At 44.5% G+C, this 23,691-nt stretch overlaps 2 protein-coding genes across 3 annotated transcripts in view; one reads left to right on the forward strand and one right to left on the reverse strand.

Moving 5' to 3' along the window:
• PIK3AP1 (phosphoinositide-3-kinase adaptor protein 1) overlaps window positions 1-12,303 on the reverse strand; it is a 41,197-nt gene extending 28,894 nt beyond the window's left edge. Inside the window, exons 1-2 of one of the 2 annotated variants that reach the window (XM_072340460.1) lie at window positions 8,722-8,826; window positions 3,209-3,625 (exon numbers count right to left, since the gene is read on the reverse strand). In XM_072340460.1, the coding sequence (XP_072196561.1) occupies window positions 3,209-3,625; window positions 8,722-8,734 (430 nt within the window). In that variant the 5' untranslated portion in view covers window positions 8,735-8,826. Of the gene's footprint in view, window positions 1-3,208; window positions 3,626-8,721; window positions 8,827-12,083 lie in introns of those variants that run through there. The other variant, XM_072340461.1, reaches the window with a different exon arrangement.
• A 90-nt stretch (window positions 12,304-12,393) lies between these two features.
• NOLC1 (nucleolar and coiled-body phosphoprotein 1) lies at window positions 12,394-23,031 on the forward strand. Its single transcript, XM_072340462.1, has 14 exons — window positions 12,394-12,746; window positions 12,853-12,908; window positions 12,986-13,113; window positions 14,233-14,348; window positions 15,048-15,189; window positions 15,668-15,783; window positions 16,663-16,810; window positions 17,465-17,605; window positions 18,018-18,107; window positions 18,890-19,033; window positions 19,248-19,799; window positions 20,107-20,216; window positions 20,594-20,674; window positions 20,965-23,031. The coding sequence occupies exons 1-14, from the start codon at window positions 12,504-12,506 to the stop codon at window positions 21,121-21,123; spliced, it is 2,226 nt and encodes a 741-aa protein (XP_072196563.1). The 5' UTR covers window positions 12,394-12,503; the 3' UTR covers window positions 21,124-23,031.
• Window positions 23,032-23,691: the final 660 nt, after the last annotated feature.

A 23,691-nucleotide genomic window follows, 5' to 3' on the forward strand; every position in this document is an offset into this window, starting at 1 on the left:
GCTCTGCCCCCACATGCAACAGCAAGCTCTGTGAACACTGAAGATCACACAACACCACTTCTTGTAGGCACATGTCCCCATACAGAGCTCCTGTGGGGAGCAAGGGAGGTTGCAATTCCCCATTTATAGCACCCTCTGCCCACTGTCTTACCTGCAGTTCTCTGAGCTTGGCTGACAGAGGGGTCCTGAGAGAAGCACTAACAGCCAGAAGCAGACATAGCACAACAGCTACTATTGTCAGAGAAAGAGGTATCAGCTCCACAGTACAACAGAGAGCACCTACTATTCAGTGAATTGTCATGTGAGGCATCTCAGGATCACCACTGCCCTGTGCTAGTATGCAGCTGTTACTGGCTAGTGGCTTTTGTGGTTACTAGTGAAAAGATGCCCTTAAAAGCATTCAACATGAATTAATATTTTTAAAGGGGGAAGAGGTAGAAAAGAAGGGAAAGCATTCAAATTTATCCACAAAAGCCTCAGATCATTCTCCTAGGTTATGATATTTGTTTTGTCATTCCTTAAGATACCTAAAGCATAAGGGTAATGTATCAGATAACTGTGGATTTCTTTGTTCTTGCTGTGAAATAGGTACAAGCTATCAGAGCTATACACTCCAACCTGGAGAAGGCTTGGGAGGCATCTTATCAGTGTGCACCTGATGAAAGGGAATGAAAAAGGAGTAAGACTCTTCTCAGTATTGTGCATTGAAAAGACTAAAGCACGTAAAATATCATCTGAACACAAGAAAACACTTTTTTCCTTTTTTCTTTTTCTTTTTTTTTTTCCCCCCTCCAGTAAAAGTGGTCAGACACTGGAAAAGACTGCACAGAGAAGTTTCAAAAGGTCCCTTCCAACATCAACATTCTGTGATATGTTCCCAAGTTTCATTCATGGTTTCACCAGCGCAAGAGAAGAAATCCAGGAAGTTAATTCAATTCTCTGTCATGTACAGGAAAGAGGATGATAATAGCTTGTGTGGTTACTGTTACACCATTTCCCTCCCAGCAGATAAATTAAGCCATTTATGGTGGAAAAAGGAGACACGTCCTTTGGCAGGCAAATAATTTCTGTGAGTTAGGTTTTTCACAGTCGTGACAAAGGAGCAAAACCACCACATCCAAAAAGGCTTCTGGTACACAATCACAAGTTGAAAATATCACAAGCTTCTTTAGCCCATGATTCTGACTGACACAGATGAAGTTCCAGCCCTGAGACTGTTCCTTTTGCATCTCCTTCCAAGCATATCACACAGTTCCTAACAGTCACTTCTGATCCTTTTGTTTTGCAAGAAGTTTGCTAGTACTCATCTTTCTTTTACTCATTGTATGAGTACTATGCTCAGTCAAGGCTGTACTTGTCTATCAACAGCACGGCTTATAACTGCTATTTTGTCTGGTTATCACCTTAACAATTTCAGACAGCTGTTGGCTTCCCTGCCATTTTCCCTGCAAGAGTTTGCTCTCATACAAAAGTTCAAGGCCACTGATTAATTAGCAAACATTTTGAAACAGACTTGTAAAGCCCAGCATTTGAAAAAAAAAAATAATAATAATAAGACAAAGGTAGGGGCTGAAATGAACTGGATAAATCTAAATGTGCATAACACAAAACAGATGTAAGTTGTGTTATGCCACCATGGGAGGAAGAAGAAGTTCACTGGCTTCAAGAGTAAGCTTCCAGCTGGACAAGATGGCTTAAGTCGTAAGTACTAGGGTGGTCATCACACCTGGCATGGGATTACACCCTGCCAGAACCAAGCTGACTTCAACAGCACCGTCCAAAGCATTTTCAAGTCCTCAGCACAGTTAGCGTGCAGCCTGAGAAACGCAAACAGGAGCGCTTGCAAACAGAAACCTTCTTGGCCTCTGTAGTTTGCCTCAATTGAGAAATTAGAGTAAAAAATGCCCTGCCTACCAAGTAGCAAACATCAGCGTCAACACAGTTTGTTCTCAACAAGGCTGGATGAACACTTCCTCATTTCTGATGTTCTACTAAACTAATAAAAATTAAAATAGCTTTCAGTGTGTAATGTCTGCAGGTGCCATGTTCCCATGATGCCCTAAACAAACCACAGCCTAACAGCTGCACTGCAGACAACAGAATAACCTGTACAGGGCCAATATACAAATTCCAGAGAGATATTTGTCCCCACTATGTCCTGTGCTCCACTCATTTAGGACTGAGCTGCTAGGAAGCTGAACTCAGCCTGTGGAAAAAAGTATTTCCTGAGGGAGACACCCAGACAAATTGTTTCAAACATGGTCATAAACTTTCTTTGCTAAGCACTGCAGAAACTGAGAGTTGCTTTTCTTGGAAAAAATACACAGTCTGCTGTAGAGAATGGACTTAACTGAGACCTTGTGATTTCCAAGCCTTTCACCTTAAAAGTGAAGTAGTGGGAGCAGAGCACGTGTTATGTTTCTCTATGGGAGAAGTCAGCTGTTACAAGCACTCTTACTTTAAGCCTCTCTGTCAGTGTTAGCTACAGCCAAACTATAAGGAAAACATTGATTTATTTTTCATACCAACCAAGAAGAAAGTTTTTGCAGTTTCACCCCAAAAGGCAACACCTGGTGTTGTCTTCTCTCCAGAGGATTTGCATTAGAGGCTATTCACAAAAGCTTTGTAGAATCACAGGATGTGAGAGGTCACCTAGTCCCTGTGGCAGAATGAGATATGTTCATCCAAATGCTTTAGCCACAAATCCAGCCTATCTGAAGATGGAAGTTTGGTGGCCCTGCCAAGCAGGGGGGTTGGAGCTTCATGATCCTTGAGGTCCCTTCCAATCTGGGTCATTCTGTGATTCTGTAACCTTGTTTTGGCTCAGGTGTAACAGAAAGTCTGAAGAAAAAGATAATTTTCTCTTGATTGGGATCAATAAACTCCAGGGTACAATATTTACAGGCAGAAATTTAAAGATGCTAAGTTAGTATAATTTTCCATATGCATTCAAAACTTAAAACACAATACACATGGTTCAGACGTTCTTTCTGAATCACAAGTGATCTTTCCTGAATTAGGAAACAACTGGGCAGGCACAGGAAGAACAGCTTGCAGAACTGCCTAATTTACAACAGTTGTCCAATTTACTTTAGTTTTTGGTTTCAGAAAAACTTGTTACAAACGTTAAAATAAGGATGAGCAATACCACAAATATTACTCCTCTGATTGCTGACCACAAAGCCCAGCTCCACAATCACTACCTTACCTTCTGAAATAGCCTTCTTGACAGCTTCTAGGTAAGCCTCGGGCTCATCATCATACGTGAGTTCTTGCCACTGATACCAGTCCTTGAAAAAGGTCAAATAGTCATCAGAATCCGTAACACCGCAGAACAGCTTGACTATTTTGTGTGGGGGCCATAACGCTTCCTGAAGGCTTTGCAGGACAGGAGGGAAATAAAAGCTCTGCACCAGCTCAGCAGATAATAAAATAACGATGCTCCGACTTCTGCTGAAAAGGTCCAGCTCTTGGTTAGAGATGGCAGACTCGCCTTCCAGCTGGTAGCTCTGAATCTGATGCTTTCGGATGTGCCGAGTAGAGAGGAAGAGGTTCTGGAGGTACTGACACCACTCAGCAGCGTCACCTGCATACAGAATCAGCACATCATATCCCCCATGGGTTCCTGTACAAGTGCAAGATCACAAGGGAGAAGAGGATTAAATACAAAGCAAGAAGGGACCCACTGTTTTACAGCAAAACAATCAACAGATTTGTTCCTGCAATTCATCTAAGTATCTCCAAAGCACTTTAGAAGCATGGTTGTGACATCCAAAGTAAGCTATGCTACGGGTGACTGAATTCCTTCTTGAATCAACTCCACCATAACTTAAGTTATTTTTTCATTCTCAAAAACCTTCTCTGAAGAAGGAAATTTCATCTGTAGTTTCAAACGAAACAAGTCACATGAGGAAATTTTCATATTTAAAGCATGTCAATGGGGGGGGTAAGACAAAAATAACAATACTCAGCATGAAAATGAGATACCACCTTTGGGAGAGAATCAGAATCACTTCAGGCAAATACAGAGGTTTTGCAACAACTGTAGACTATCACATGCTCAAGTGGAGCATACACTAAGCACAGCACGCTGAAGAGAAGATGGGTCTTCATTTAAATGAGGTCTCAGTGCTCACAGGAAGTCACAAAGGCTTCCATGGTTGTAGATATTTCTGCTTTCATTGCAGCAGAAATCAAACTGTCTGCAAAGTATGTGTGCAACCGAAGGGTACACCAGCCTTGGAGCATGCAGCACGGTTCTACCATCCAGGTTTCAGAGGCTTTCTAAGCTTGCACTGGAGACTCAAAACTGTCATAAAAAGGTTTCCTGACCTGTTTAGCATGAAAAAACATCTCCTCAGAAGGAAGGAACTAGTACAGTCAGTGGTGGCTACATAACACAGCCAGAAATAAGCTCACAGTTGACTTATTGAGCATCCCTCTAAAGACATCTCCTAACGACTCCCTCTCGCATTTCTGTGTTTTGGACTGAAGGCACTTCTAAATCTGCTTCCAGTTTGCTATGAAAGTCACACTCAGACTGAAGGAACATGACATAATGCAGTGCTTTAGCCATAACCCCCCCCCAAAACACTGATGTCAAAGTTTAATTTTTCCATTATTCTATGAAGAAATATACTCAAATTTGTACATTACGGCTCCGGTCCCATTGCAAATTTCAATGCTAAGCATTTCAAATGTCACGAGCAAACTGCCTTCTAGTTCCAGCTTAGCTTAAAATCGCCAACATTTCCAACCTACCTCCATCCAGAAGCAAGCAAACAAAGGCAGATTTTGCTAATTAAAGTTGAAGGCAAAGTCTAAAATTCAGCATGCCAAGAAGAGCATCTGCAAAGAGTGAGCTTACTAAAATTGAAGATTGCACTTCTGCAGTCATCTTATTAAAATTAAACCAAAATTGAACATCATCCGAAAACACCATTCTGCCACTTTTCCCAGAACTTTCAATACAGTTTTAAGAAAGACTAAAATGACACCTTGGCACTCCTCCTCCAAGCTACACAATGACAAACCCTAAATTATAGTCTAGCAGAAGTGATGCCATTGAAAAGTAGTGTGCAGAAATGTGATCTGTGCTCAAGCCATAGCATTATGGTTACCTGCATAAAGGGAAAGACTCTAGATGCTCTGGCTAAGGAGAATACATGCACTGCAATCCTTCGGTATTCAAAGGGATAGCTGCATGTTTCTGAGCAAACACAGCTCTCAAACCCCAGGTGAGATCTTGGAAGGAACAGCATTCTTTATTAAGTGGATCCAGTAACATAATAAAAACAAACAAAGAAGCAGACCCAAAGTCTGGGGACCTTTAGGTTAAGAGAGCAGAACTTCTGCCAAAAAAAGAAAACACAATGAACCCACAAACCACCAGCAAGAACCCCACCACCAGGGGTGGGTGCAGTAGTGAAGCTATTGGTTTTAAACACTGGTCACTGGGACACAGTGAGAAACCTTCCTTCTCCAAAAGGAATACCAAAGGAATACCATGTATGCCAACTTGACAGACTTTCTGCAATCTCCCTGGTGGCATTTCTATCCCAAGAAATCATCACCCAGAGCGAAGCACAACGCAGGAACAAACTTCACCCAGGAAGTTTAGAAAAAGTATGGATCCCCCTGATACCACTGCTCTGCCAACACACCGCTTCCCTCAGCAGAGCTGTGCCAGCTCTTCCCAAGCTCTCTTGCCTCCATCCTGTACCCTTTTAACACATGCTTCAGGTAAACTACCAATGACCTTTAAAAGGAGAATAGTAAAATGAAATTAATGACTACATGCTAAGGACTAAGGCAATTCTCTCAGTTCATAAGCAAAAACACTGGAAGTGGGTCCCAAAGAGGTAGCTCAGTAAGCTTAAGTCAGCAGATAGGAAAATCAAGATGCATTTTTGATTGCAACACCCCCTTCTTTTTAAGTAAGTAAATTAATAAAAGATGACAAGACTCACTTTTCTGGATTATGGTATTTCTGTCTGATCAAATACCTTCCTTTGCAGCACCAACTACTGTCTAATCCTCAGGGGAAAATGTAACACAGGAAATACAGAATATATTTATGGAGGAGGTTCTTCATACATCATTTACAATAACAACAAGCAGAGCACACTTCAAAGCACAATTTAAGTCCTTCCTATTGTACATACAAGGAAATCCTACGTGAACACCAAACATGCCCTTCTATCCTCATATGCCTTGGCAGTGCTCTCAACAGGCTGATTTACCAGATACACAAGGAAGCCTCCAGTTCAAGTAAGAAAGCTATGAACATTACGTGCATTAGCAAGACAAGGAAGGATTTGTGTCAGCCAACTGTTCCAAAAATCTTTCACACATAAGTGCAATCTTGTTTGAATATGAGCAATATCTTGTTTCTGCGTTCCTAAGTTTAGAGTAGGAAAACTTTTGCTTACCAAACATCAGCAATAGTAACAACATTGCAGGGCATGATTATTTATTACATAGAAAATCATCCAAGTACAGTTCTGTTACAGTTTGCAATGATAAAATACAACCTTTGCACTTCTTTCCAGCTGTAAATCCCTCTTTGGTGCTTAGCTGTATATTTCATTACACAGTAATGATATAAAACTGATGAAATGATGATCTAGAAAACCAGAAATACTTAAGATCTCTAAGTGAGGCTGAAGTCCCACAAACTAAATGGCACAGAGAAAGAACAAGATAAAAAGCTTTTCCTACATGTTGAACTGCACGTGAAATAAAAAGGGATACATTGTATCAGTCAGAACCAAAGAAAGTCAGTGTCGGGAGAATAACAGCATCCTAAAGGACAGGCTGCATCATGGCTTTTCACAGCCTGAGAATGAATCCTCTTCGGACCACCGTCAGGAGTAGGGAGGTGACAATCTCTGAGTTTAGAATAGTTAGAATAGACAGAGTTAGAATAAACAGTTCGTGGCAACATTGGAAGATTCTGGTTAGCAGTGAAATAGCTACAGCAGGAAGTCAGCAGATCAGAGCTGGGTAAGATCACATCTGCCCACTTAACACTTCACACTTCTGAATCTGATAGGTTCAATCAACCACTGCTTCACTTCACAAGCCAAAACGTTTAACCTTTTTGATTCACAGACCATAAGTAGTTTTCCGTTGTACTTGTCTGCCTTGTAAAGCAAATTCCAGATTTCTAACAGTATATAGCTTTTCTGTGCCACTTTTTTGTATCCCCATTCTATGCAGGCCATGCCTTCTCGGGGTCCATAGATCAACAACAGGTAAAAATAACTTACAGACAAATCTTTTCCACCATCTTAGAAGACTGAATATCATGGCAAGTAAGTCAATTTTCATCCGCTAGATCAAGCCTGCCTCAGATTCTGACAAAATGAAGAAGTGCTACATAATCTGTTATCTACATTATCATCAATTTGCTTTGGCATGTCTGCATACAGAAGATAAAAGAAAACAACAACGTCCAATTCCTCAATACAATTCCTCAATTCCTCAATCCCTATGAAAAAAAAAGTCCTTATGATATCAATCAAACTCAACCCAATATGTCTTAAAAATCAAATTCTGAAATGAGAGATCTTCCAAGGGACGTTAGAAGCTGCTGGTGGGCCACTGAGATAAGTGACTTTCATATTCTGGTGTCTACAGTGTGTGTATTTAAGTCTCGTAGGAGGAAATGTGTTCTCTGCTTAGCTGGAATGCATGACAAAGCAACAGTGATCACATGCAATAGTTATTAACAGGCTACTGACACCTCTCACATTGACCAGAATAGAAATCTTCCACTTCAGTGTGCTGCAAACAAGCAAGAGGAAACAGAACCAAACTAGACACATTTTTTCCCTATTGCTGGAGTTTTCTTCACATGAGATTTGCATTATGATATGTGAATTTACAGTCATTCTACTTTTAGGAGTCTTTGTGAGACCATCTCTCTTTCAGGACAAAAGCAGTTTTCCCCACAAGTCTCCAGAGGTCCCCGTGTAGCTGATTTTACATCACAAGGAGATACGCGTCAGTGAAACAGTGCTGTTACTTCACTCTCTGAGAGCGGCACATTTTCCCTTTTTTAGAGAGGCTGCATACACTTCCCCGCAAAGGGGGAACTTGCAGAATGGGCACAAGTGAACTTACACAATTTGGGTTAACCCCATCTCCCTCTGGAGCTTGCTGGTGTACTTTAATCAGTTTTATCTGCACACGTCAGCTAAGACGGGCAGCAACCCAGCGCACCCTGTGGCCGGTGTCACTGCGGCAAAAGGCAGCAAATTTGTACCCTAAAGAGAGAACGTGCAAACGGTGGGGAATAAATCACTATTTAGGAAGAGCTGCCTTCTCTACAGAGCATCGCATGAGACCACCGAAGCGAGCGGTGCGCGGCAGGGCCAGGTTACTCGGCTGAACACTCTCAGTAGCACAGCTCTACCAGCGACTACAAGACAAGCCGGGCAAGACGGGGTAGAAATCGCGGTGACCATCACCTGCTGTCAGCTGCCTCCGAGCGAGAGCAGCGCCGCCTGCGCGACCCCAGCGCTCCCGGAGGCATTCTCCTTTCCTCTTCCCCTCCTGCCGGCCGGCAGCACCGCCCTACCTGCGGGGCGGGCTGCGGCCGGGGCACCTCCGCGCTCCTCTACCGCCCCGCTCAGCAGCACCTGGCACGTCCCCTGCCGTCCCCGACCAACTCCCGCCGCTTCCCCCCGGTCCCCACGGAGCGGCCGCGGCACCTACCGGAGGCCGTCATGGTCCGGGGCTGGCAGCAGCGCACCGCGGCGTCTGTCCCGCGGTCACTTCCTCGGCCCGTCCGGAGACCCGCTCCGCAGCCCGCCCCCCGCCCGCCCCGCCGCCGGGCAGCACCGCCCCTGGGGCCGCTCCGAGCGCAGCTCCAGCCCCGATGGCAGCAGGTCTTTACTCGTGCTAATAGGGCACAGGCCGAGCCCCGGGCGTTCCTTCCTGCTCTAGCACTGCTCGTTTTCACTTTCCAGCGCTTTTAAAACCCAGGTGCTGGAATGCTGCGGAGCCACCGTTCCAAAACAAGTGTTTAGGACCACCACTGATGTCTTCTCCGGGATCCCCTCCAACTGTCTCTCTTCTTCCTTCCAGCTAAAGCTACTCCAGGTTCTGCTTGAGCCCTATTTTCTGAGTTCTATTTAGTTTGTCGCTCGGGACAAACCAACAGATTCTGCTTAAAGAATTATTTCAGATTATTCCCTTGCAAACTTAGATGGAAAACAATCAAACAAAAAACCAAAACGATGTTATATTAAATATATTTTATATGTGCATTCAGAAATACACTTCTTTGCTGAGAACCAGCGAAGGCTTCACCACTGCACTTTGCTAAAGCAAAAACCAACAGCCCTACAGTCTGGTTTCCCAGTGAGGAAAAAGTCGCTCAGATGGAGCATACCGTGCACGCAGCTCACAGCCACGAGCACGGACAGCACAGCAGTGACAAACCTTTCTTTGTCTAGAACTTACTCTAAGCGTGCAAAATAAGTATGTACTACAGCTTGTCTTCCAAAAACTGACAGTTTTCTCCTACCATAATTATTAGGACCAACAAACCAAAAATCCTGAGGACGCAGCCTTATGGGGAACTGAAGGTGTGCAGAGAAGAAATCAGCACTTCCCCAAATGAATTCTGAGTATGTGCAATGGAATAAAGACCATCTGGGTGCTGGAGAAATGAGAAGCTACAGAACCCAACATTTATAAAGGACAGAAGTCCGCCAGTTGGAAGCTGGTCTAATTTTTGGATATCATGGAATAATACTCATATATTCAGAAACAGATATAAGTAAAAATAGGTGGACAAGCATGTATATGACTCTGTAATTATTGCTCCATGATTACTGTTATTTCTCTTGCAAATCCATTTAATCTCAAAGTGAAAAAATATATCTCAAAATCATCTCTCTGGTGTCAGATTAGGATTTAAACGTGCACTTTGAAACAAGCTTTTACATCATTTCTCCCTTTAAAGCTTTGCAGGGTCATATAATCAGCTAAGAATGCCATCTTCTTGCTCAATGAGAATCCATGGGATTTCTCCATGTACGTCAGTGTCACCTGGGATGCGATTTGATTCAATCAATGTAAAACACAGGAAATCCTTTTAGCCTGTAAAATGAAATTAATGTGCCTCCCGAAAGTAACTGTCCGTGCACTGTTTCAGCAAACTTTACAACAACCTCCTGAAAAACCAGATTACAACAGGATGCTTTAAACACACTAGGAACCAAAAGGTGCCAGTCTCACTTTAGTGTATGGAAAAAGAGTTTGTGGGTTGGGAAAAAGCAAAAGAAGTGCCTCATTGTCCTACTGAGGAAGAGCCAGGTCGTCTCTCAGGCTCTCGGTCTTCGTTTAAGGCTGCAGCTCCACACACAGCGGCTTGTGCAAAGGAAAGCAAATTTCACCACTTGAATTCAAGCTAACCCTGAGCCTTACTGAGCCAGTTCTTCATTAGAAATCAGCATGATCTGCACCTTCCACATAGGAACAGAACTACTTAACCCACCCTACAGTATAAGAGCCATTTTGCCATGAACTTCCAGAGCAAGGGTGGAAAATTCATCATGTTTTCTGTCATTACCTCCAGTTCCCCTATGGGTGACAACCCGGTGACCTTTTGCTTCCAGTTCTAGGATTCCTCTTTTGCCCACCACCGCATTTCCAATACAGCACTGACTAAAGCAGCACTTGACAGGAAGGCGTGTCACTTGCTTTTCCTTGCTCAAACATCTGTCCCACAGAATTGACCACAGAGGTCAGATCATGTAGCAGGGTTAATTGCTAGAGCTGTTGCTCATAACCGGTTTGCTGATGTTAAGGGCAATTTGATTTGTTTGGCACAGAGACAGTACAGGCTCTGCTCAGGATCCTCAAAGCAGCCATATACACGGAACTCCCTAACATCTGTAACATGGGAAATGTTTTCTCATGCCTCCCTTTTATGCAGTGAGAACTGATCTAATCTGGATGCTCTGAAATTCTTATAGAAGAAAACTTAGGCACACCTTACCTATCCAAGGCTCTAGCTTTTCAGCTTCATGCTGCTGAACACAGCCATTCATTTCCCTGGCTTCTCACAGCAGAATTACTTAAGATAGCACAACTTCAAATAAAGACAATTTACTAGAAATAGCTGCACTTCTTCCTTACTAAGGCAAAAGGGGGCACACAATCTGTGCTGAGCTTTGCAGATGTGGCACGCAGCTGCACTTAAACAGCCCCGAATAAAAGAAAACCAGGAGAAATAATGGTTCTTGGAAACAGCTTCCTCTGTGCACCTCACATCTGAGCAATTCTACATATAACATGGGCACATCAGAATGAGGGCATCTGAAAACAAAGTGCAGTTATTTAACAGTAAAATAGAGTAACCTTTGTCTCTGTGCACAACAGCACCTTCACGGGATTAGAGAAACTGACAGTAGGATCTGCCACTACAGAAGGTGCTTTCTTTTCCTCCAACACAAGCATGAGAGCTTCCAGAAAATGAAACCAGCAAATGAGGTCTTCCTGCATACAGCAAACACTGCCTAAACACACAGGAGGGACAGGACTCCCATACAGTTAGGCACAGGGGTATTTAATGAGGCTTACAAACAAAAGACAAGGCAGGAGAGCCATCAGGAGAATTAACACTTCTCCCTTACTTCTGCCTGTTCAAGGCTAGCAGCCCTAACTTAGGACCCTCAGTAAAGAGCTCTCTCTTGCTTGTGCTCAGCAGGCTTTGTATCAACAGAACAACAAAAAAGTCCCCAGTGCAAAGCAAAAGGAATAAAATAGGACGTTCAGTTTATCAACAAACACCTTGAGGCTCATAGACAGGAAAGCTTTTATTGACAAAGAGGAATAGCTAATTTAAAGCCGCAGCACTATATAACAGCTGAATGAAATGCCTTATTAGAGCCCTGAGCAAACTAACAGGCCACAGCTATTCCTGTCCGTGACTCCATCTCACACCCTTTACTTCTGGAGTCCCAGACATCACGTTAAGCTCCGTCCTTGGCATTCAACATATACTCAGACTTTTGGTTTGTTTTGTCACTAAAAGCATCTCTCTCACACCTTATCTCCCCCCTTACCTCCTACATGCCCCCCAAACCACACCGTATCTATTGCAGGTATCCTTACTTCTAGTCCCTTCTCAGACTCCCCTTTATAAACGGCTCTCTCGGGCCTAGAGGTGCTTTCACTGCAGCCCCAGCTCCTTTTGCTCCCGCACGTTCCCTCGGAAGGTGCTGGATCTGCTTCACGTGTCACGTTTCCCAGCGCTGCGGGTGCCCCTACCGGCAGCACGCGGCCCTGCACACCGACGGGCAGGACGTTCCCTCAGGGAGCAGCCAGCTCTGCCTGCTCTGCCTGCTCCTTACCGTCCGCCTCTCCTTTTTTAACGGGTTACGACCGGAGGGAGCTAATCTGTAGAAGGAAAGGGATGAAGCGGGTTTAACTGCACTGAAATCTTCAATCTGGCAGCATTATGCGCGCTTCCGCCCCTCTCCAACATGGCGCCGTGCCCTCACGTCGGGGCGCAGCGGACGCGCCGCGCGGGCTGCCGGCCGCACGCACGCACGGACGCACGTCCTTACGTCAGCGCGGTGGTGCGCGTGCGCGCAGGCGGCACGTGGCGGCGCAGCATGGCGGAGCGGAGAGCGGTGCCCAGCGACCTCTTCCCCTTCGTGCTCGCCTTCCTGCGCGAGAACCGCTTCGAGGGCGCCGCACGAGCCTTCGCCAAGGAGGCGGCGGCGGTGAGCGGGGCTGGGGCGGGTGAGGGGTGCGGGGTGCGTGATGTGGAGCGAGATGTGGGGCGTGTTCTTGCGCTTGCGGCTAACGCGTGTCCATGTGTCCCCGCAGAAGGAGCAGGACCCCAACGCCGCCTCGCTGCTGGACATCTTCAGCTACTGGGTGAAGTAAGTGCTGCCCGCCGGGCGGGGGGGCTTTTGCTCAGGGCTGTTCCCCGGAGCTCCGTCCATCTGTCTCCCTGCAGGTCTCCTGCCGCCAGGAAAAGGAAGCTCGTGCCCAACGGGCCGCAGACAAAGCGCTCGGCTGCCTCGAGCAGCAGTGAGAGCTCCAGCGAGGAGGAGGAGGCTGCGGCCCCGCCTGCTAAGAAGCCAGGTGAGATGGGGGGCAAAGGTGCCGTGTTGGGTTGGCAGCCTGGCCCTGCTCTGGGAACAGCGTGGTGCTGCTGACAGAGAGCACGTTCATGTTCTGGTCTTAGAAATGTAGAATCATAAAGGCTGGGAAAGATCCCTAAGATCATCTACCCGTCAGCCCAGCACACCCACTAACATCCCTCAGTGCCACATCTCTGCATTTGTTAAGCACCTCTCTGGGCAGCCCGTGGTGGTGCATTGCCACTCTTTCAGAGAAGTTTTTCTTAATATCCAATCTGAACTCCCGTGGTACAACTTGAGGCCATTTTCTCTCATCCTATCATCACTTTTACCTGAGAGCTCTCTAGTCCTGATGACCGCGTTGTTTCTAATATGAGTTAGGATGCCCTTGGCAGTTCAGACAACTGTTAGCCAACACCTCCAGATCCTTTTCCTCCACGCAGCTTGCCAGCCCCTCTGCCCCAAACCCCAAACAATGTATGGGGTTGTTGCAATCAGTGCTCAGGACCTGGTGTTTGGTTTTGTTGAAGCTCATACAACTGGCCTCAACACATTGATCCAGCCTATCCAGATCCCTCTGTAGGGCCTTCCTACCCTGAGGCGGATCAACACTTCCAGCTTGATGTCATCTGCAAACTTACTGAGGATGCACTCAATCCCTCAGTCTTCTTCCTGGCAACTTCCCATTTCTGTTTGTGATGCACTTTCATTCCCGGTAAGCATGAGCTCGTTATCCAGGTATAAGTTAAAATCTGTAGCACAGCTTTGGGATGGTTCTTTTTGGAAGTCTGCAGTGGTTGATTGTTGAAGCTGGAAGGTATGTGCCATCAACAACAACTTCAACATTATCTCAGTTTGTGGGAGTGCTTCTTGTATGGGGTGTTGCTGCTGAGAAGTCTGCTCTTAAATATGTGAGTAATAAGGGCTGAATGAGTCTAGAACTGTTTTGGATTCTTGTACTGCTCTGTGAATGGCAAACAGAAGCTTGGGTCAGTGTTACGATCTCCAGACATAGTTTACTGACTTAAATAGATCATTTTAACTTGATATAGTAATGCAGGATATACATATGTGGGAAGTGTGAATTAGCTGATCAACATATTTGTTCCCTTACTTGCAGCTAAAGCAACAGCTGTAACAAAGGCAAAAGTTCTTCCAGCCAAGAAGGCAAAGAGCAGCAGCGAGGACTCCAGTGATGATTCTGACTCAGAGGAGGAGGAGAAGAAGCCAGCAAAGGTTAGCCTTCCTTTCTAGTCTCTTCACTACATGCTAGATAAGGATGACTGATGGCAAATTTGACCAGCAAAATTCTCCCTGCAACTGAGCTTGCTTTCCACAAACTACAAAGCACCTGGACTTCTGGAGGTGCAATGTAATAAGATGTTTCTCTGATGGACAGTGTACCATTTAGATGGGTCCTCTAAAAAACTCATTTCATGTCTAGCAGCTATTTGTTTCACATCCATGTCTACTCCTGGTTCTTTTCCCAAGACTGTCAGTGCTTGCGTTTTGTTTTTTTGTTTTGGTTTGGTTTTTAGGAGAAAGATGATTTACAGCTTATACACGTGTATAAATAGAGTATTTTCTCTTTATTCGCTACTGCCATGGTCTTGAAAAGTAGAGGCAGGAAAAACAGTGTTGCACTTGAAGAGGCAAACCAGGGTTTCCTCATCAGTGTTTTCAGTCTTTGAACTAGTCTGATGCGCAAAGAGAAGAGAACCCAGCATTAGTCCTGGATCCCCCTCCTTTGGAAGGGGAAGAACTGGAGACTGAAGAGTAAAGAACATGTCCTGTGTGCTTTTGTGAGGCTTCCCAGAGCAAAACTGGAAGCAAAACCGTTATTCAGAGATTTTTATACATTAGCTGTTAGGTTGTGATTTATTAGCCTCCTTTTCTTTGCTACAAGGGCTACACAGTTTTCTTCCTTTCATTTAGAAAGGCACAAAACCTGCAGCGAAGCCAGCTGTAACTAAAATCCAGCCTCAGAAGAAAGCAGAGAGCTCCAGCTCTGACTCAAGCAGCTCAGAGGAAGAAGCACCAAAGAAACAGCCACCAAAAGCAGCGACACCTAAAGCAGGTATCTCCTTGACTGGGTATTTTTTGCACAAAAATCTAGAGGAGTGAGGCATACGTGTTAATGTAGTCTGCAAATCTATTGTCTCTGCCATTTGTATTCTAGGGAAGTCTACTTTCAACACGGAGTGTGTGTAGAACTGATTGTAAATGAAACAACAGGTCATAAAGGCTGTATTATTTGCATAAGTAGCTGCAATCAGCAACCTTCGTTGCTTATGTTGTGCTTTTATCAGTGTCTTCCCATAATGTGCAGAGCTGGAGGAAGTTAACAGTGCTTAGTCTTTGTTCACGGAACTATTAATAAGTTAGGGCAGACGTCCTGCTGAAAATCATCCCTAAGCTTGAAGAAGAGTAAAAATAGAAAGTTTACAGTACTTACCATAATGGTTCCTTGTTATCTTTTGCCGTGTTTTTCTCTCTATGGTACTTTATGCTGAATGAGTATATTTTCTAGTACTGCTTTTCACTTTTCCCAAAAGCAAATAAAGCTGCTCAGGCAACCACCAAAGTGGTCAATGGGAAAGCAGCAAGCAGCAGCAGCAGCAGCGGCAGCAGTAGTGAAGATTCTGATGAGAAAAAGGCTGCACCGAAAAAGGTAAATTGGACTTTGAAAGAGTTTTTTAGATGCTGTAGTAATGTAGTAAGTCTGGATGTATCTCTGTCTTTCTGGGACTGTGAAACAGATAGAGTAGGGCACAGACTGCATGGAAGCTGTATTTATGTATTTATGGCTCTTAAGCAGTTTTTCTTTTTTATGGTGGTATTATGCCATAGAATCATGAGAATGGCTTAGGCTTGAAGGGACCCTAAGGTTCATCAAGCTCCAAGCATCGTGTCGTGATTTATTTGCCACCCACCAGATCAGGCTGCCCAGGATCACATCCAATCTGGCGTTGAACACCTTCATGGATGGGGTATCCACAGCTTTTCTGGGCAGTCTGTGCTAGGTCTTTGCCACCCTCTGTGTGATGTTCCTAACAGAACATGACCTAACGTGTCCTGTCCATGCCCTGACTTTCCTCTGCTACTTCTACAGTGGTTTAGTGGTTTGTTGTGGCTTCTATAATGGGAGGACAGTTGGACTAGATGATCTTGTAGGTCCTTTCCAACCTTGTGATTCTGTGATACAGGAAAATGTCTCCTTATATCTTGGCCATATTGTAGCGTCCCTTGTACATTCAATTTTGCATGAATTCTCTGTGCTTAGCTACCTGTGCTCTTCAGCCCAACGAGCTCCCGGTTAAGAATTTATGCAGCAGAAAATAACAGCAGAGTGACCAGGAAGATCATGATACTCATGTGTTTCCTAGAATTTCCGCTGTAGGATCTTCATTAATTTTTCTTCCTTTATGTTCAAAATTTGCTGCCTCTTAAATGATACATATAGTTAGAGATCTGCATCCAACTGTCCACCCAGGTTTTCCATAGTATGTGTATTATTTTTAACGTGTATTTCATTCCTTCTCACATTAAGGCTGTTCCCAAGAAATCTGTGCCCAAACCTGTAGCCACGCAGTCGTGTCCAGGGAAAACCAAACCTGCCAAGGAAAGTTCAAGTAGCGAAGACTCTTCTGACAGTTCCGATGATGAAAAGCCACCTGCAAAAAAAAAGCCAAAGTCTGGTAAGCACTAAATACAGTTGCTTCTGTGAGAGAGAGTACTTCTTGTGGGACAGCAGGACTTAACGGCTGACAGCCATCGGCAAATCTTGCTGCACACAAACTTCTAAGTGTTGCTGGCTCCATGAACCAAAAACCTAGCTGCTTTTTTCATGTGTGCTTTTGGGGCTAAGCTTTAAACTTCAGACCTTCTCTCAGTAAGGGATGGAAAGTGGGAGAGATTCTGACTCCGTTTACTTTTCTGCATATCCACTGTTCAGATGGCCTTCTAAGGACAATTATAGGCTTCCTGTCTGTCAGAATTTGGGAATTAATTTGCCTGTAATTTGGTTATCATGTAACTACAATTTTTAAACTGTTCTAATTTACCCCTGAAGTATCTGGGGCTATTAAGCTGTGGTCCAGCTGATGGACTAAATGAGTCTCTGTTCAATACAGTATAGTGCTTTTAGTATTCCCTAAGAGGGTAGCTAAACTTACAGTAGAAGCACTGGGTAGCTGTGGAATAAGTGTAACATTTCAAATTATATGGTGATACCATTGCACATATAGGAGAGGAGTAAATGGAACCAATGAGCAGAAGTGATTTATTCTAATAACATCTTAGATATGCTGCTTGCATTATTGTATGGGCATCTGAATGCTGTTTCTCTCCAGGTCAGTACAGTGCTGTACCACCCCCTCAAGCTGTGCAGACAAAGAAAGTCCTTTCCAAGGCTCCAGTGAAAAAGGCTGACAGCAGTGACTCTTCAGACAGTAGTGATGAGGAAGAGCAGATGCCTCCAAAGGGAGGAACAGGTATGTTATGAGCAGAGGAGGCTTCAAAAGGAATGTTACATGGTGTAGTCAGTGTTATGGCGGTCTTTTGGTTTCCATGAAAAAGGCATATAACAGATCTGTGTTACTATTCACTTCCCTGGAAACTTCTGAGTGATTTGAAGCTGTCCCATATAGAACACAGTGTATAACCTCTGTATATGACTGTGCAGGTTGGATTATTTACACGCATTGGTTTGAAAAGTCACAGGGATCTTGTTTCACTGGGATGAGCCATGCCCACGGCTGGAATTGGCCAGGTCCTTGCTTGGCTTCTAAAGTGCTGGCTGAATTGCTAGTATGCTGAACAGGGAGCTTTCTGACAAGGTTTGGACCTCGAGACAAAGATTTTATGTGGATGTGACCTGTATTAATTTTAGACTTGCTCTTGCAGGCAAAGCAGCAGTAGCTAAAACAAACGTTACCCCAAAAAACAAAGCTGTGACTGCAAAGAAGGCTGAATCCAGTTCAGACAGTGACTCAGGTAATTCAAGAAATCATTTTGTTTTCTGTTGATGTTTTTGCTGGCTAAATTGGTTTGCTGTGGTGTATCTGTGGAAAAGCTTTAGTATATGAGGTTAGAAGTTTCACAGTCTGCACAAGTTGTGAAGCTGAGGAAGAGCCTGCTATGCAGGGCGCATCCTGATCATGAGGCACACCAGTGGGACCATGTTGCCAGGTGGGAAGGGTGGGGGCATCGTGCTTCTCCAGGAAGGTTCATGGTTAATCTTGTGAGTGTCTGTATCTTAAGCTTTTTGCTGTTAACCTGTTATGAACTTTGGGAGAAATTTTGAAAATAAAATATAAAAGAAAATACTACTACCACCATACCAAGTTTAATTCTAACCATACCTTCTAAAGTTGCTTTCTAATGCAGCCCACCATACCACATTTTTCTTGTCATGTTTAAAGGCCTCCTGATTGTTTATCTCAATGTCTCTAATGCTACAGTAGGGTTGTGGGTGATAGCAGCCTGTCTACAGGCAGCCCTTCTTAATTTCTTGCTTGTTCTTTTGATCTTTGTTGCTTGTTTTCTTAATGTTTCTTCTCTTTGAGCTTGTTTTTGGTGATATTTGTAATTTCTTTTTTTCCAGTTCCTTACTATTGTAATTATATATAATAATATATACGTAATATGTAAGTCCTTTTTAACAACTATTTATCTGCTTCTTTGTGCATGCATTGATAAATGGCTTAAATTTCAATTCGTGTTCCCTTTTCCCAATATAAGGTTATTGACTGAAGGAATGCACTTCTTTTGTTCAGATTCTAGCTCCGAAGATGAGAAGAAGGTAGGGAGTAAGCTCACAGCTAAACAACCTGTGATTAAGCATACTTCCAAACCAGCAAAAGCAGCTGCTAAGCCTGGACAAACAAAGAAGGACTCCAGCTCATCCTCAGACAGCTCAGGTATAGGGATAAGAGAAAAATGAATTACCATGTGCATGTTGTACTTGTGTAAATTTGTGTTTCCAGACGGGGTGTGTGAGGTGGTGGTTGGATAGAGATTGCCCACTGCAGTGTTGTTTCAATCAGTTAAAGAAGCATACTGTGACAGCAATGAGTTTGTTAACTTCATGTTGAAGGAATAGGGCTGAATCTTGAATTCTTGTTTCCATTCTAGATTCTGATAGCTCTCACAAGAAGACGCCTGTGAAGCCTGCAGCTAAAACAGCAACCCCTGCAGCAAAGAAGCCACAGGCTACTGCAAAGAAAGCACAGAGTAGCTCTGATTCAGATAGCAGCTCCAGCAGCTCTGAGGAGGAGGAGAAGAAAGCCCCTCCAACTAAATTAGCTGGCAAAACAAGTAAGCCAGTGTCCAAACCAACCCCAGCACCCAAGGAGAGCAGCTCTGACTCTGAGAGCTCAAGCAGTGAGGAAGAAAAGAAACCAGCAGTGAAACCAGTCAGCAAATCTACAGGGGCAGCAAAAGCAACCGTAGGGAAGAAAGCAGCTGCATCTAGCAGTAGTAGCTCTTCTGATAGTTCCAGTGAAGAGGAGGAGAAGCCCAAAAATGCTGGGAAAGGGGCAAAAAACACTTCTCATACTGCTGCCTCCACAGAGAAAGCAAAAGCATCCACACCAGCAGCCAAGAACCAGAAGCCTAAACCAGCTGGTGACAGCAGTAGCAGCAGTGAAAGCAGCTCTGAAGAGGAGAAGGGAAAAGCAAATGGAGGTATTGCCTACAGTCTGGGAAGTGGGACTGTCAGTCAGTGTGTTACAGAACTAAACATCTTTCTTAAATGGTATTCTCAAATTCACTAAATCATGAATGTGGAGATACTCAGTTACATAAGATTTATGTTCACCCATTTGGATAGATAGGATGGCAAAATCCTTGCTGCTCAGGGTAGCTATTGGTGTCTTCTTTTTTGTGGAATAGTGTAGGGATTTATGTGTCTCAAGACTGCATTTTGGGGGTAGATGCTACTGTCTTTTCCCACATTGCAGTTACTGGAAGTTTTGCTATCTATATCTTACAGGCATAGTCAAGAAGAAACAGCAGAAAGATGATCAGGAGTCAGAGACACCAGACAATAAAAAGGCAAAGAACAAACCTAGAACACCACATACAGTTCCGAAGGTGAAACGGGTGAGTGAGAGCAAGCTGCTGATTGGCGAGGAGAGGCATCTTTGCATGCTAAAATAATAGGATTCTTTTCTGGGATTTATTTTTTCATTGGGCTTGAGCCATAGGAATTACTTGTATTTTTACCCCTTCCTTAAGCACTTGAATCTTGTCTGGAGAAACCTGGTTAATGCACATAATGTTGTTCTGGCAAAGGCTGATTGGATGTGCTTGTGCAGGAGCATCCCTGTGCTACCTGATCTGAAGAATGGAAAATATAAGAGATCTGGAAAATTGTTAAGGTTTTAGGTCACCCATACAGGGACAAAGAGAGAAGAAGGTTGTCCCTGAGGGAAGACCATGTGCTAGTACGTGCTTAGCACATCTATTTTTTTTAACAGGCAGCTTCTCCTTTCCGACGCGTAAGAGAAGAAGAAATTGAGGTGGATGCCCGTGTTGCTGATAACTCATTTGATGCAAAGGTATGGTTAAGGGGTGCTCAGAGTAGGAACACTTGACTTGTGTGAATAGAGGTCTTCAGAGCAGATTTTTTGGGCAGTCATGTGGTGGGAACATTTTCCACCAGGAGGTGCTGTTAGGAGGCACATTTGCACTTGTGCACAGTGCTGGCTGGAGGAGCATGGGAGTGTATTGTTGGCTCCAGCATTCCTGTACTGGCACTTCCTGGGCAGGACGGAGGGCAAAGTGTTGCTTCAACTCTCTTGGATATTGATATGAATTTTTTCTTCCTCTCCCTGTTCATCCCTCACAGAAAGGAGCAGCTGGTGACTGGGGCGAGAAGGCTAACAATATCCTGAAATTCACTAAGGGCAAATCTTTTCGCCATGAGAAGACTAAGAAAAAACGAGGCAGCTACTGTGGAGGCACTATATCAACCCAAGTAAATTCCATCAAGTTTGAAAGCGAATGAGAATGTTACCTTGGAAAATTTGTGTACCGTCTGCTCACCAGAATCACTTGGTTGGGCACATGGATTTTATAGACATGAAACCGTCCTGGAATACAACCTTCCACAGCCCCCTGTGGGGCAGGCAGCTTCAGTGTGGGGGTGTGGGAGAATGGTTGGACGATTCCCTCCTTCATTTCTAATATTGGTTTAGGCCCCTGCTATGAAACCATCCTTGAGCTGGTGTTAAACACCACTAGGGTGACTTCCAAGACTTAAATTTCCTAGTCTTATTTTAAAAGACTTACAGTAATTTTTTGTTTCTTGTTCTGTTCTAGTTTCCCATCATCTAGTGAAAGGGAGAATTTATCTCTCTTTAACTTAACCCACTGTTTCTTTTTCGGCTAGTTTAACTTGGATACCTGTGAAGCTGCAAGTACTGTGACTTGTCTTTGGCTGGTTACACTAAGAGCAACAACGTGTTTGAACCCTGTGACTGTAATTCCCACCCGTATCTGACATTTCAAATTCACAGTTGCAGTGTGTCCAGGTTTTTATTTTCTAATTGCTTCATATTGCGATAAATTCTCACCTTCCTCTTCCCTCGATTCCTATTGAGGGTACTGGCCAGAGTAGCTAAAGGAGGAGAGTAAATTCATCTCAGTAGCTGAGGAATCACATGGCTTGGAGTTATGAGTTGGCCAAGGTCTTTATTCTATTACTGTGGCACTTTTGGTAAGGCTTACATTGGGAATGTAGCCAGGGAGTGGAGATAGCCTCTGTGCAGTCAACAGTTTCTGCTGTCATGCTAGAAGAAATGTCTTCGGCTCAGCAGGAATGCTTAAGGAAGAAGAGAAAGTGTGTTTTTTTATTTGTTTAGCTTTTTTAACCCAGCTCTGCTTTTTGCTGTTATTTGGCTGTGTTGTTTGTTTTTACCCAGAAGCTTTGACTGCAGCATGGCACCACTCTGTTCTCTCTGAGCGTATAACGTGCCAGTTTGTGCTTACTCAGCAGTGTGCCACACAGGTTGATCACAGATGAGATGAATGTAACATTAATGCCTTAAATTGCCTTGGGTTAAATCACTTGCTCTCTTTTGGCTCTTTTTCCTATTTGTAAAGTCCCTCATAAGAAGCAAAATGCTGGTTTCCCATCACCTTGTTGCATATAGTTTGGTGCTGTGTTGCACCACAAGTTGTGTAGTGTGAGTGGAGTCTCAAGTTCAGTAATTGCAGCAGAAAGTGAGATTTTTTTATAAGCAACTGAGATGGTCTGAAGGCTTGCTGCTGTTGAAAGATCTCCCTTTCCCTCCTTTAGGTGGATTAAGTTAATTTTAGCCTATGGAGCGGTATGCTGAGCACATAGCCAGTGTGGGTTGAACAGCGTAGAACATCTGTGGGAAAAGGCAGTGGGCTGTGAGATCTCCTTACCCCATACCATGACACCACTGCCCCTCAGAGGCTGTTTCCATGCCCTCCCAGGAGGTTGCCAGCGAGGAGAGCTCTGTTGCTGCTGGAAGCCATGGTGGTGTGCAAAGCAATGTCTCATAATTCAGCATGGCTTGCAACTGATGAGCCAACTCCATGTGCAGATGCTGCAATTTGTTTCCATGAGCATTTTCAGGACTTCCCCTTGGGCTTGCACAACCGGGCTTGTTGCTGGATCCTAGGCAGCTCTGCGGAGGGGCCTGGGAGGGGCACAGTAATCACAGCATTCAACGTCGGAGGCCAAAGGAAGGTGAGAAAAGTTTTTACCTGTGCTAGGGTGAACAAAACCTTGCTTATAGTTTGTCCTTTTTGTTTGTCATTTGCCCTCTTTGAACTCTCGCTTTGTAACTTGAAAGAAACTTTTTAAAACCTGTTGTGCTTGGGGTGTTTTATGTGTGGGCACTCAAGTGTCTCTGAAAATAAAGATTGCTGCCTTTGTAATCTGTGCATTTGGTGTGGGGTAGCTGCTGGCATGTGGGAGGGGTTGGTTGCTGTGTCTCAGCTGCAGCACTAGGGCTGACTGCATCTGTTTGCACCCAGTGCTTGTGGCTGGAGTTGGGGATGTAACAGGCCTGCAGAAGGGACTGGTGCCTGCATAGCTGGCTAGTGGGTGCTGCTGCAGCAAGCTTGGAGAGGATAGAGAACAGAAGGTTGTTTACTGATGTCAAGACAAGCTGAGACTTCTTGAGACCCATTTTGCACCAGCTCTCTTCTAGTGCTGCTGCTGCTAGATTAACCTTACGGTGTTTAGCAGTGTAAGTTAGGTAGCACCAACTTGTGGGAGTAAGAAACAATAGGCACGACTGGAAAACGTGGATACCTATTAAAGGTGTAATTTGTGTTCCCTTTGATGCCTTCCTGCTCTGTGACAGCCTGCACCGGGTACGGGAACGCCCTGAAGAGCAGGGCCTGCTGGAGGTCTTGTGCTGCAGCGCTGGTTTTCCCCTCGTGCTTTGCCTCCAGGGAAGGCCGGGAGAGCAGAAGTGCCGCTGGTTGGCGTGCTGTGATTGATGCCATTTATCAGTCAGTCCGTAACTACGTCCGTCTTAGTGGAGCCACTGCCCTCCATCCTGGACGTGCTGTAGGAGGAGGCGGGGTAGTGCTG

The sequence above is a fragment of the Excalfactoria chinensis genome, chromosome 6 (genome assembly GCF_039878825.1).
Source record: "Excalfactoria chinensis isolate bCotChi1 chromosome 6, bCotChi1.hap2, whole genome shotgun sequence".
Classification (NCBI taxonomy): Eukaryota; Metazoa; Chordata; class Aves; order Galliformes; family Phasianidae; genus Excalfactoria; species Excalfactoria chinensis.